The sequence below is a fragment of the Leptonychotes weddellii genome, chromosome 9, assembly GCF_054177405.1.
Source record: "Leptonychotes weddellii isolate Sample4059 chromosome 9, ASM5417740v2, whole genome shotgun sequence".
Classification (NCBI taxonomy): domain Eukaryota; kingdom Metazoa; phylum Chordata; class Mammalia; order Carnivora; family Phocidae; genus Leptonychotes; species Leptonychotes weddellii.
The window spans coordinates 21,375,778-21,390,506 of NC_138377.1; the positions used below are offsets into that span (position 1 = coordinate 21,375,778).

The 14,729-nt window shown below is 44.4% G+C and overlaps 1 protein-coding gene across 9 annotated transcripts in view; it reads right to left on the bottom strand.

The window, feature by feature from the left end:
• The window catches only part of NRXN3 (neurexin 3), a 1,456,830-nt gene that overhangs the window by 1,370,434 nt on the left and 71,667 nt on the right, over positions 1–14,729 (bottom strand). For all 9 annotated transcript variants that reach the window (XR_014148330.1, XM_081830134.1, XM_081830131.1 and 6 more), the window contains exon 3: positions 771–788. Coding sequence is in view for 8 of the 9 variants with exons in the window: in XM_081830134.1 (XP_081686260.1) it covers positions 771–788 (18 nt within the window). In the remaining variant the exon portion in view is untranslated. The remainder of the gene's footprint in view (positions 1–770; positions 789–14,729) is intronic.

Sequence of the window (14,729 nt, forward strand, 5' to 3'; positions counted from 1 at the left end):
TCTGACACTTCTTATCCATATATGGTTGTATCCTCCCATATGAGCCCGTGTGTGTATGCATACATATGTGTGTGTGTGTCTGCACACACAGACACACACACAATGCTTACCATTAGAACTCTGGATGAGTATGCATTTTAACAAGAGAAATGCACAATTAGCATAAGAATGGTTCTTCCATTTGTTCATTGACAAAAACCATTCCTCTTCTTTTTTCTTTTTTTTTTTGTTAATACAGTGAGCATGTATTAGTTACATAACCATTTTAAAATTGCTAATTTCATTGTAGGGTGGGGAGAAAGCCATTTCTTAGAATAAAAAAAAAGAAGACTTCTTTCACCCACATATTTTCCATGCTAAGTATGTCCTATCTTCAACTTTCAACCACGTGAAGCTATAGAAGTAGATTTATGTACGATAAGGCAAAAAGGCTCAGTAAATTGGAGAATTCATATCTTAAGAATATCTTTAAAAAATATTTCCAAAAATGCTCATTTTCCACTCTTTGATTCACCCAGAAATATTAATCAGAAGGAAGTGACTATGTAAGCATGGGAACCACATTCCTTTGGTTTTAAAATGGTTTTCAAAACCAATACGAACACATCAATTCAAGGCATTTCTTCTCAACCCAAAGCAATGAAAATGCAATGTACTTAGATCTCTGTTCTGTTTAGAGTACCTAGAAAAAGGTCTCACTCAGAATCAAACCATGCACAATCTGGCAGAGGGGAAATTTCCACGGCAGCTATGCAAACACAGAGACTCACCTGGACCTTGACTGACATCTGTGGCAGCATTTTCAAAGAGAGGGAAAGGCAGAGGAGAGAAAGGGGGAGAAAAAGGAAGAAGAGTGTTAGAAGCACACACACACGTGCCCTTGCATGACTATCATGTTCATGCAAGACCCCAAAGGTACTCAGCTTCTGAGCACTTAGTTCTACCTTCACCCAAAAACCACCCATGCAAGCCGAGGGACCAAGCTCCCTTTCCACTGTGCATGTAGCAAGAGAGGTGAGCTTCACATCTGTCCGGAAAGACATCATCCTGGAATCAGATAGGACTCTGAAGAGCCAAGCAGACTGGAATCCTGCAAGAATATTGGTTAAAATATTCTGGTTGATTTCTGCATAACACCACCCAAGCAAATCCTCCTCACCTCCAGATACAGAACACTGGACATGATGTCAAGCAAGATTCCCCACAGAGAGAAAAAATAATAAACCACTTCCTTGAGGAACAAAGAAAAAGAGGAATGAGAATTAAGAGCAAGTTGCAGCATTATTTACCATACAGGACTGAAGGACAGAAGGTAACAAAACATTTATAATCCCCTCCCTCTCCAGTATTCCCAGTGACCATCCTTCATCACAGACAGCCGTGTGTATGCAGGAGATTGTGTGTGAGTAGATCATTTGCGATACAAATTGAAATCCTGCCTCCCCCTTTAATTTTTCTCCTTGCTTTTCACCTCATCATTAATGACAGGAATTGCCATTTGAAATCACATTTGACAACTACAAATAAACATCCAGCCCTAGGAAGGTTGACATTTGAATTAAGCCAATGAACTTTCAAAAAATGAAGAACAGTTCACTCCCATCATCTTCATGAACACAATCTCCTCCTACCCTCAAATGTAAGATAGAATCCTCCTGAGAAGCCAAGTCAAGAGCAAGCTAGAACTTTGTCAAAACCTCTAGACCCAACCTGAAAGGCTATACCTCACCTGAGGAGATGGAACAGGGGGCCACTTCAGGAAATCACTGGCCATCCCAGCAATCCTGGGTGACTCACTTAGAATCATGGAATGGTAGACCTGGGATACCCACAGACATCATCTAGCTTAATTCATTTTTGGTTAAGATGGGGGATGAAAGAGTTTGAGAGATTTGCCCAAGGTCACACACTTGGTTCAGGTACAGAGACTAAATAAGACACTAGACCTCTTGAATCCCACCCAGCTCAACATTTATTCAATGGAAACCCAGTCCCTCAGAGGCATATGGGACCGAAGTTCAGTTTGTAGCCTAAAGTGAGCAACCTCGAGCCATGGGGGAGACCATCCTAGCTACCCTGTGAGCGAGTCATGGGTTTTGTCTACTGTGCCTCTAATTTGCTGCAATCAGATTTGTAAAGTTTTGGCAAGATCCGTAGGAACTGGAACTCCTGTCCCAGGAAATTCCAGGCGCTGACCTAACAGAGCTGTGCCCCCACATCCAGGAGGGGCAAACCCACAGCAACAGCTAAGCATTTCTCCAGCCCACACCCTGTATTCCCTAGAAGCTGTATCTGCCCAAAGAGACTTCTAGAGAGCCCTGAATCATTCCTCAGCCACACCCCCTTTCAGATTTTCTGGTGAGTTGTTAGATTCAGGGGCAGAGTGGCAGCAAGAAGAAAAGTGGCAAAATAGAAGAGGTGGGAAGGGAAAACATTCTGTATAAATAACTAAGCAGGGCAATTAACTGTGACTGATGGATTGCCTAGAATAGTGGTCCTTAAAACACCCCTTCATTAAACAGGATATCAAACTATTTACATGTAGTGGAGTTCAGTGGTGGGACTTTCAACACTGTTATTTATGGAAACATGCTCTTTGGAGGCACCAACACCCAAGGGAGGCAGGATACCTTGGAACTCCCAAGTTCTTTCAATACTAAGTTGCCCATTTGAACGTTGTGTTTAGAATGTTAAACTCTGGAGACATACAGATCTGGGTTCAAGTCCCTGCCTACTAAATGGCTGTGGTTGGTCAATCACTGAACTTCTGAGTTGCTTTCCTCAGCTATACAATGGGAAGAGAACAGAACCTCCCTCATGGCACTGTTATGAGATTAAATACTTGTAAAGCATTTAACTCAGTACAAGGCAAACACTGCATAAATGTTAGCTGTGCTGATTGTTACCATCTTGAATTACCAGAGACAGAACTACCAAAAAATGGTGACCAGGAGGCTCCCTGGAAACACCAAGAGCCTACAGGAATTAGGGCTTTGTGTATGTGTGTGTGTGTGTGATTTCAGTTCAACTCTTCTACTTATGAATGAAGGTGTCTGATCCATCCCTCCCCTCTCTGGGGACTTTTTCCTCCCTTCTCCTCCTCAGGGGGAAGTGGGGCAAGGAGGAGTTAAAAGGTTGTAGGAGAGAAGGAACAGGGGTCCAAAAAAATTCCATTCCTTCCTGAAGCTTTAATTGGCCTTAGTTCTAGTCCTGAGCATAAAACATACAGCATCTCTTCTTGCCAAAGAGGAGCAACAAGAACACCAAGAAAAACCTCCTTCAGTGAGGGGGGTCAGGGTCCAAGCTCAGTTTCTAGTTGTGTCACTGACCTGGAGGCAGTTCTGAGCATTGTGTCCAATGTGAAACAGAGACACACAATGTCACCTGGCCCCCGTCCCAAAAAGCAGTGAGTAACCTGAATCTCCACATTCAATTCTGACCAACAGAATGAAATGGCAAAGGCTGATGGGGGCAGGGGGAAATCAGAACCTCAACCATATCCATCCATTATACTGTCTGTCAATCCTTTACCCCTTCTTTGTGTAACAAGTCCCAGCTGTCTTTTGGGGAACCCCTTTCCCATCCTTAATCCATGTGGCTTGATAGAGATGACCCCACCTTAGCTCCTAGTGTAGCCATGTGACTCAGGCCAGGTCATAGGAATTGGCACAGAGAGGGAGATCCACAGCTGGATTGCCAGGATTCAGGCTCTGGGTCTACAGGCTATGTAGACCTTGGGTCAGTTACTGAATCTTTCTGTGCTTCAGTTTTGTCATCTGTAAAATGGGTATGATAATAGTTCCTACCTCCTAGGGTGGTTGTTAAGAGCTTGGAACAGTACCTACATTTAGAAAGCCCTCAATGTTAGCTAGTAATTTTACTGCCTTCATATATGAGAGGACAGGGGTATTAAAAGTCTTTCCTGTGGTCACACAGCAAGGAAGGCTGACCTAGGACGCAGCTTCGGATGTTTCCGACTCCATGCCTTGCTGCTGTCCCACGTCCAAGGCGACAATCCCCAGAGCTCCCTCTGTCTGTGCTTAGGAATGATCTTCAGCCTGGAGTCTGTGTCTGGGGGAGCAGCATTGGGCCCCCAGACTGGTCAGAGGAAAGATAAATATGTAAATGTGTGTATGTATATCAATCTTTAATGGAGAAAAATGGGGGCAAATTGCAGAAGAAAAGGCAGTTAACAACCAGATAAGATTGATCCAGGAGAGGTGGTGTCCTCACCCATACAAGCACGTCCTCTGCAGCCCCCCCCTACTGTTTTATTTTCTCACACTGCTGGGCCTGTAGTTTTCCAGAGCACCACTGCATTTAAATCTATATTCTATTTTCTCTCCTAGAAAATAGGTCAGACCCAAGACAGAGTTCACCAGGTGGGGTCCCAAAAGGTTTGGCTGGGCCTCGCCTACAGGAGGCTGGCTGTGCAGCCTGCCCCACACTCCCCAGAGCTTATCCAGGGGCATGGGCTGCATGTGTGGAAGTAGTGAGTAGGGGGATCTCAGACTCCTTCCTTGCGAAATTACGTAGTCCAAAAGAAGGGTAAGTCGGGAGGGCTCCGTTGGCTGAGCTCTCTTCTATAAACACAACAGCAGCAGATGGAGGGTCCCTCCTTTTTTCCCATGGTTGGAAGAACCTGATCTCCCCAAACTACAGGAAAATGTTTCCTTTTGAACTTTAAAGTAAGTGTGCTGATCTTAATGCACTTGTGGTTGAGGTTATTGTCGAACACAGGATAAGCGTCTGTGGGGTACTGAGTGAAGGTGAGACTGCCCTAATTTACTTCTTCCCTGGTTGTGATGCTGAAAAGAGTAGGTGAAGGGTGGCAGCCATGATCAAATCCTTCCTCTCCTGAGTTGCTGCCCCAATCCCTGCTTTGAGCATGGCATTCCTAACAGAAGTAGCCCTAGATTGGGCCAGAATTTGTTTTCATCACAGATTTTTTTCCACAAAGATCAGCATGAGTGCCAGAGTTAGGGGGACAGAAGAGGGAAGGTGCAAGGTCATGAGAGCCAGTCCTCAGCCCACCCCCCTACCCCCCCCCACCCCCCGCCATCACAATAGAAGTAACTAACACTAACTGAGCAGGTCCTGCCTGCAGCCTATGCATATGCCAGCCCCTGGACTGAATGGTCTTCATCAGGCATATATAAGACTGTTTCTCATTTTCTTTAGGTATCAGCTCAAATATTACTTCCTCAGAAAGACCTTCCTTAACCACCTTCTCTAAAATAGATTATGCATGATTGCATAATAGATTATACATGATGGCACCTTCTCTGCCACTTACCCTGCTTTTCCTTCCCCATGGCACTAATCACTATTTAACATCACAGGATGGGTCTCTGCTTTTATTGTTTATGACTCCCTTTAAATACAAGCCTCATGACAGCAGTCTTGTCTGTTCCATTCACTGCTTGTATCTCCAGTGTCCAACCTGGGTCTGGTCTACAGTAGGTGCTCAGCAATACGTATTGAATGGTTAGTAGATCATCTTAATTGATACTGGTATCTGCATTTACACACAAGAAACGTAAGGCTCAGAGAAATTAAGACACATGCCTATGGACAGAGGGACAGAGCTGGTGTTAGACTCTGAATCTGTCTTAATACCCTACTAAATTGAGAGCAACTGTTTTCTCCTGTGCTGCCCTCATGATCAGGTGGGTTGTCCCCATGTTGTAACAAAGACAAAACCTGGCAGCACTAGAGAAAAGAGAGCAGCTGATTTCCTGGTAATTCTGGTAAAATTCCCTGGGAAGGCTCTCACTAGTTTAGCTTAGGTCATGTGTCTGTTCCTGAGCCAGTTACTGCATCCAGCATCACATGTCAGAGGGTAAATGTAGGGATAATATGGGATAATATCTATATATCCCTGACACAAAGCACTACTAACTCATAATAAAGTTCACATTTATAGAATATTCTCTGGGCTGGTGCTAAGTGCTCTATATATCTCATCTTATTCAATTCTCACCAAAACCATAACGGGTAGGAACGTTATTCATCCTGTTTTACAGATATGGAAACTAAGACCCAGAGAGGAGGCTCTATTTTATTAATATCTCCCATACTCAGAGTAGCATAACCAACAAGGGTCAAGCTATATTTCTGAATGAAAGAGCAAACCAGGACAGGTACCATCTGACCCATCAAGCTACAAATTAGGGATAGGAATATAGGGCATCTCACAAAAGTGACAAAAAGGCACAGCCAAGGGCAGAGGGAAGGGGTCAAATGCAGTATGACCATAGGCCTGGCCACCTGGAGTCCTTGCCTGGGCTCTATGCTCTGCACCTTCTGCAGCTATAGCTCCCCAGGATCTGAGGACTCCACAGGGCCAACTAGATGGTCCCACGAAGAACCAGCAACACCTGCCACTAACCCCTTTGCAGAGTACAATCAGGTACTCAGAATTCCTTGCCCAAATTGCCCCAAATTCACTGGGGTCCATTCTCCCAAAAGCTGACCAATCCACCAATGTGTGTACACTAGTATCAAGAAATGGCCAAGGGAAACCAATTTATAGGAGCTGTGGACTTCTACAGGCTGGGGTGTCCACACAAATGTCCACAAGGATCTTCATCGGGCTGGAAGTAGAGAGAAGGGAGGCTGCCCACTGGGAGGCAGATGCCCATATATGTTCTTGCCCCAGGCCCACAAGCATCAGGTCAGGCCTTCAACTGAGGAGTACCCCCGACTATAACATTAGGAGATAAAAAAAAAAAAGGCATGCACTGCATCTCTCCAATGGCCTGTCCTTTCTTGCCCCTGGGGAGAGTGAGCACAAGGTTCTTCCCTCTACTTCAGGAACAAATACAGAAACAATCTCGTTAGTTGAGCTAAAGCAAACTTCCAGCAGCGAAGCGGCTGGGCTTCCTGTGTTCTGGGGCTCTTTCCAGCTTTCAGTGTCTGAGCTCTTCAAACACAGGAAGAGATGTCTCTCCACAAAAGGCCAGGTGGTATTAGCTTCATCCCCAACACAGAGCCCATTTATCTGCCTTTGTAGAAGACTGAGCACCCCCAGCCCTGCTGCTGTTTGCTTTTGTTCTTTGATGCTAATAACCCCAGCTTGCAAGATGAAGCAGAGAGGTAGCTGCTGTGTCGGAGGCCAGCCAGCCTGGAAGGCAGAAGCAGGGAGAGGAGCAGGCTGCAAAGCAGGAAGGAACAGGGATGGCACACCCATGGGCTGGCTCACTACTGTGCCCAAATACCTTCGGGGCTCTAACATACTTGTAGTGGCTCTGGCTTGAGAAACCAGAGCTTGAGTGACAGTTGGGGGAAGAAGGAGTCTACCTGTTACACATGCAATCAAAGATCAGTTCAGACAACAGGGTCTGGTTGGGTTGGGTTAATGCTTTAGCGATTTTGAGCACAGACATGGGAGTAAGCCAATCTGGGGTTTGCATCCTGACTTTACCACTGGTTATTACAAATACTTTTTTCAAATTGTTTAGCTTTACCTTCCACTTTGGCCACAGGAAGTAATGGCAGTGGAGTCAGTTCTGCTAGAAGCACGTGTACATTCCTGAAAGTCACCCAGATGGTGCAGAATCACAGTAAAAACCACAGAGCTAATGGGGAAAATCAACTTGGGGCATAACACCCCAAAACCTCATCAGTGGCCCATAATAGAAGATAGAAACCAGTTTTACACGTGTTAAAGGGTTAAGAAATATATAAATACTACAATCACTAGAGCCCTTGAAAAAGACTTGAAGTGTGGTGGAAGCAGGAAGCTTGTGAGTTGTTGCCAAGTAGTGAGAGGAGGATGCTCTGATATCGGACAGAGTTGTTAACACCAGGTGTGCATGGGTGTGGCTCACAGCACACGTGGTAACTGAAGGACCAGGCATGCTTCCGACGTGTGTGCTTTTTGTGTATTTCTACACAGCCTGGCTCGGCGGGCTGCAGTTTTCTGCCTTTACCTAGTGTTTCTTGTGGACAAAATCATGCATAATCAAAGGCAAAATTATTATGCTCAAATCGCTCCCTAATATATCAATCGCAATGGAACAAATTTGCATTTTCAAAACAAGCTTTCTAGCAGAACTGGCTTTACCTAATTTATGTGACTGTTATGAGGCTCAAATGAGATGATCCATATAAAGTGCTTAGCACAACACCAGGCACAGAGTAAATGTTCAATAAACACTCACTGGAATTGTTATTGTGAATGTCTCTGCTGGCTCACTGATACACCTCTTGTAAACTGAAAGTGCTGAGCTGAGCTTCTATCCAGTTGTTTAAGCCTTGCAAACAAAAGGCATCTCTAGCTAAATAGTACTTCCCAGTATTAGGCCATGAGGTTGGCACCTGCAGTAGGCTCCCACCCAATAGGCTCTGGAAAAGTCCTCACAGCAGGTGGGCAGAGCCAGGAGATGGTGCCAACTTCCTAGGTAAAGAAAATGGATATCATCCTCCCCAGATGAGCATGACCCACCAAGGAGAAGAATACACACCTGCATCCCACAGAACACCAGGAAATCAGGAGACAAACTGACCTAAAGAGAGGATGTCCCTCATCTTGGTAGGTTAGAGAGGAGTGCATCACAGAAGGGAAAAGAAATCAGTCAATCCTCACGGAAAAACAGCTGAGATGAAAACATCTTCAATTTCCCTGCCTCCTGCAGACAGCGTAGGGGTTAAGAGGCAGGGTCTGGGGTCAGGGGTAAAAGTCCTGGCATTCCACACACTGTATATGAGCTCAGCCATGCTAATTTACCTCCCTGAGTCCTAACTTCTTCATCTGTAAAATGGGGAAAGTCTACTTATCTTGTGGGATCGATGTAAAGGTTATAAGGAACTAATTATGCAAAAGCACTGGGAGGGTGTCTGGCACAGAGGAAGTACTAATCAGTATTAGCAAGTCATCATTATTACTTGACCCGAGTGGTTTCCATGAGACCGAGGATCTGCCCTCTTTCCAAGAATTCCTTGCTCTCTGGAAAGACTAACTCCCTGGGCTTTTGCCAATTGGAAGAATGATCTAGGAGAAGCAAGTGGGTTTTCTCAGCAGGGTGAGTTCTGCAAATTTTGTAATTCAGTACAAAGGGACTTGGAAGGGGAGCCCCCACCCCCGACACCCACCCCTCTGCAGGGGATGCTGTTATGTGCAGGAAAGAGCCCTACCTTTGGAATCAGAAGCCATGATTTGTTTTTTGTTTTCCTAAATATTTTTGTTGTGGTGGCAACATACACATAAAATTTACCATCTTAACCATTTTTAAGTGTGTAGCTCAGTGGCATAAAGTACATTCACACTGTGGTGCGGCCATCAGCACCATCCGTCCCCAGGACTCCTTGCACTATGCAAAACTAAAACTCTGTGCCCACCTCTCCCCCAAGCCCCCCGCAACCACCTTTCTACTTCCTGTCTTTATGAATCTGACGACCCCAGGAACCTCATGTGAATGGACTCACACAGCATTTATCCTTTCGTAACTGGCCTATTTCACTAGTATCATGTCCCCAACATCCATCCATGCAGCGTACATCAGAACTTCCTTCCTTTGCAAGGCTGAATAATATTCCATTATATGTGTACACCACATTTTGCTTAGAGAAGCCCATGTTTTGAGCCCTGACTTTCTGGCCTAGTACCAGCTGTGTGACCTTAGGCAACTCACAGCCCCCCCTGAAGCTCTTTTCACTATCATAGCTAGCATCCAAGAGATTAAATAGGGTACCTATTCACAACGATATTATAAAAGAAACTTAAAAATATGACCCAGAAGACAAGTGCATTCATCGTCTGTTATAATCCCTGCTGTTTAATGAAGGCCTCCTATATGTCTAGCACCTGTGGCAGCCCCTACATATATGACTTCTTTTAATCTTGATATAGATACCATTGTTATCCCCGCTTAGCAAACAAGGAAACCAAGGCTCAGGGAAGTTAATACGCCCAAGTGCACTTAATTCATATGTAGTGGCCAGGATTTGAACTCAGAATCCTCTGAATTCAAAGTCTTTTTCTTTCTCAGACATCATCCATCCATCCATTCCCAATTATTTCTTCCCTTGATTGTCAACCACCCAAATCTAGATCCTGGGGGCATAGGGCAAATTTCAAGAAACTGGTGTGGGCTTGCCAATTCCAGTGGCAAGAAATGATGGTCATTAGCTAAGGACACCATCAAAAAAACCCAAAAAGACAACTTACTGAATGGGAGAAGATATTTACAAATGATAGATCCAAGAATGGGTTAATATCCAAAATATATAAAGAACTTATACAACTCAATACAAAAAAAAAAAAAAAATCCAATTAAAAAACAGACAAAAGACCTGGATAGATGTTTTTCCAAAGAAAACGTACAGATACATGGCCAATGACACATGAAAAGACAATCAGCATCACTAATCATCAGGGAAATGCAAATCAAAAGCACAATGAAATACCACCTTACACCTGTCAGGATGGCTAGAATCAAAAAGACAAGAAATAGCAAGTGTTGGCAGGGATGTGGAGGAAAAGGAAACCTCATGCACTGTTGGTGGGAATGCAAACTGGTGCAGGAAAACAAACTATGGAAAACAGTATGGAGGTTCCTCAAAAAATGAAAAATAGAATTACCACATGATCCAGTAATTCCACTACTGTGTATATGCCCAAAGAAAATGAAAATACCAATTCAAAAAGATATGTGCTCTCCTATGTTTACTGCAGCATTATTTGTAATAGCCAAAAGATAGAAGCAATCCCAAGTGTCCATCGACAGATGAATAGATAAAGGAGATGTGGTATATATACACAATGGAATATTACTCAGCCATAAAAAAGAACGAGATCTTGCTGCTTGTGACATGGATAGACCTAGAGTGTATAATGCTAAGTGAAATAAGTCAGAGAAAGACAAATACCATATGATTTTACTCATATGAGGAATTAAAAAACAAAACAAAGACACACAAAAAAACCACTCTTAAATACAGAGAACTGGTGGTTGCTGGAGGGAAGGTGTGTGGGGGGAAGGATGACATACATTAAAGGGATTAAGAATACACTTATCCTGATAAGCACTGAGAAATATATAGAATTGTCAATCAGTATATTGTACACTTGAAACTAATATAACAGTGTATATTAATTATACTTGAATTAAAAAAGAAAGAAGGGTCATTAAATATATTAGAGTATCCATGACATCACAACCCATATTTCAGAGAAAGGATTATAAGTTGAGGCAACATATCCAAAACAGAATTCCACAAAGATACAACATCCAGCAAAATGTGAATAGGAGTTCCTTGCCAACAACAAGGACAAAAAATTGTGGTCAAGTAATAAATTTAGAAACACGTGAATTAAACAAAAATAAACATGTTTCTCTATGGCAAGACTTCAGAAAGCCTAACGTACACTAACACACTCTGTGAAGTCCAAGAGGGGATACAGTATGCAGGTTTACAAGTTTTGGAACATCGGACACTTCTCCCTCCGTAAAATACCTAGTAACATCTCATGGAATACAGTTTGAAAAAGGCTGGCTGTGAGGTTCTCATAACAGCTGGGAAGGCTTTAATTTGCCATAAGCCTTTATCCTCACCCCTTCTGTTCCCATAGCGAGCCCTGTGTCGGGTTCAATTCAAAATAGCTAACATTTATTGACCGCTGATACAGGCCAGACACCGACTTAGGCACTGGAGACTCAAAAAACAACTGCCCTGGATGCAGTTAGTAGTAAATCTAGTAAGTCAAGAGAGTAGATAAAATGATAGGGGGGCCTGATATGGCCTATTATTACACTCAGTGCTAATATGGGATTTAGAGTTGACAGAGAATGCTTCAAAGTTGTTTGCTGGAGAAACCTTCAAGTGGTCCCCAGAGGATGGACAGCAACAATTAAGTGGAGAGAACATTTCATCATAACTGGCCAGTGGTCAGATTGACACCCCTGAGGGTGGGGCTCCCCAGGAGGCATGGCGGCATGTAAGCTTTGAGCTCAAATTACCAGCCTTGCTATTATGACCTTGTATAAGTCGCTTAAACTTCATCTGTAAAATGGGGGTTATTATATCAATTTCATATTTGTCAGGAGGATCAAAACAGGCAAATGTATCTAAAATGCCTAATGCTCAGCACACATTCATTCCATTTTCTTTGGTGACATTTTTGAAGTAATGTGTTAAAAAAAAGAGTCTGAGGCCACATATGGGTTTAGAAAGAAAAGGGGGTAATGACTGTGTCATTACCTGGGCTTCAGTGTCTGCCATGGGTTTCAGGAGGGGGTCACATATTGGCTCATTAGCTGGAGACTTTCTAACTAAATGCTTTCCTAAGGGTTCCTCCCCTGAGAAATGGAATTTCTAGTGACTTGGGAACCTCAGAAAAAGCACATAGCCCTAAGGCTCACTACTAAGCCCCATCAACTCTTTTGCTTTCCCTTCAACACTCTCCTGTCTCTCATTTTCAGAAAATTAGCAAGGTTGACTTCTTCCCTGGAAAAGCAGGGTGTGTTGTGATGTGAAATTAGTACAGTGTCTGCTCTGCACCTAAAAGAATCATTTTTTGAGTCTGAGAACCATGCATGTAGCCTACTAATTAGTGGCAGCCCTATTCTGAAGGGTTCAACAAGATCCTGCAGGCCCCAGCAGAAGGAATGCAGAAGGTCAGGCAGGGTGGCATTCCACGGCCAGGAACCACAGAGATCAAGCAAGCAGAGGGGGAGTTCCTAGAAGGAATTTCATATCTACCAGTAATGTGACTTTTGAGTTAAATTATTATTATTCATCACCATTTTTCATCTTATAACTTCTGTGGTACTACAGTTCAAAAAGCGGTAAGAACACTAAAAAGGGGCTGTTTACGTGATTGTTTCAGAGAAAACAGAGTAGGAGAGACGCAGAGAATTTTAGAAGTGGAAGAACTCTACAGTGTCAAGCAGAATCTGTTTTATAAGTTCATTCCACTGACACATATCCAAAGCACATACCCATGTCTGAGGGGCTGTGCTAGGCACTGGGGAGATGGCAGGTGAACAAGACAGAGCGGGGGCTTGCACTCTTGGAGCTTCAGGTCTAGCTGGGGAGATGGGCCACAAATAACCGGATAATTGCATCATAACTGTGATCTGTGCAATAAAGTGGCACAGGATCCTTTGAGGCTCAGGTAAGAGACACAGACCCAAGATCAGGTCATTGACATGTCCATCCCCACTGGACAACATTGACACTAAAACCAGAAGTCAGGTCATCCGCATCGCAGTTCACCTCTGTTCCCGCTGTGCCGTTCCCACTGTGCCACCAGTGACCTGACAGGGGGCTGGGACAACAATCCGGCACTAAGAAGACAGCAGTGGCAACTGGGAGAGAAAAGCAAGTGGCCACATCTGTGCAGCTTTCATAAAGGAACAAGAGCTGATGCCTGGGTGGCTCAGTCGGTTAAGCGTCTGCCTTTGGCTCAGGTCATGATCCCAGTGTCCTGGCTGAGCAGGGAGCCTACTTCTCCCTCTCCTTCTGCTGCTCCCCCTGCTTGTTCTTTCTCTCTCTCTCTCTCTCTGTGTCAAATAAATAAAAACTAAAAAAAAAAAAAAAAAAGGAACAAGAGCATGAATTTGGAGATTCCACTGTCTTCCCAGACACTCACTCATGCTTTGTAGCGGTGGAAAATGGTTTCCACTACCCTACAGTGGGGGCCTAAATGCTAGACCCTTCAACAATCAGGACAACAAGGAGGGGAGAGGAAAGCCTCCCCCAAAACCAATTAGAAGGGGCATAGACCCACCACACAGGCTGAGCTCTAATCTATCCACTGTACTTTGCTTGAGAATTAATCACACAAATCCCTAGATAAATCTGAGGCCGTTATTAGACAACACTAATATCCCCCTTAGAGTAATCCAGACAAACACAGCGAGAGAGAGGGGAGTTCCAAGTGGCTGGAAACCAGACCGCGTTCATGTTCACACGCATCGGCACAAGAACACATGCATGAGCGCTGACCCCCACTCCTCGCCCCCAAGCCCAGATGTCTGCTTCCCAACAGCACCGTGGGCCTCTGCCCTGACTGCTTCAGGCAAGTGGGGATAAACTGAAAGATCGCAGAACCAGGTCTGGATTCCCTCCCCTCCCCAACTCTGCCACTGACCTAATTCTCCACAAGAGAGGATTTTTCCTTTTTGGTCCTGCTTGTTTGTAAATCATGCCACCCCAGTGCACACAAAGCTCAAGGCGGGCCTCACTGGAAAGCAGGGAGAAGCCAAGAAGCTTCGAGCTGTGGCCCCAAATGCCATTTCTCAGGGAGGCGGTTCAGTGGAAGTTCTGTTGGGCTCAGAAGAGGGACTGAGAGGGGAGGAAGAGGAAAGACACCATCAAGCTCGTCCCAACCTTACATTCAGACTCTGCCCTTCACTGAACTAGTGGAGTTGTATATGCTAAACTTGATGTATGCCCTTGGGTGGATTTCTTAATCCTTCTGGATCACTGGTCTCTTTCAGCGACACAGGATATTTGGACCCTGGATTTTTGACCCCTCAAGTATGTTTTAGACCTACTTTAAAAAAAAAAAAAAAATCATTAGGGGGCGCCTGGGTGGCTCAGTTGGTTAAGCGACTGCCTTCGGCTCAGGTCATGATCCTGGAGTCCCTGGATCGAGTCCCGCATCGGGCTCCCTGCTCGGCGGGGAGCCTGCTTCTCCCTCTGACCCTCCCCCCTCTCATGTGCTCTCTGTCTCTCTCATTCTCTCTGTCTCAAATAAATAAATAAAATCTTAAAAAAAA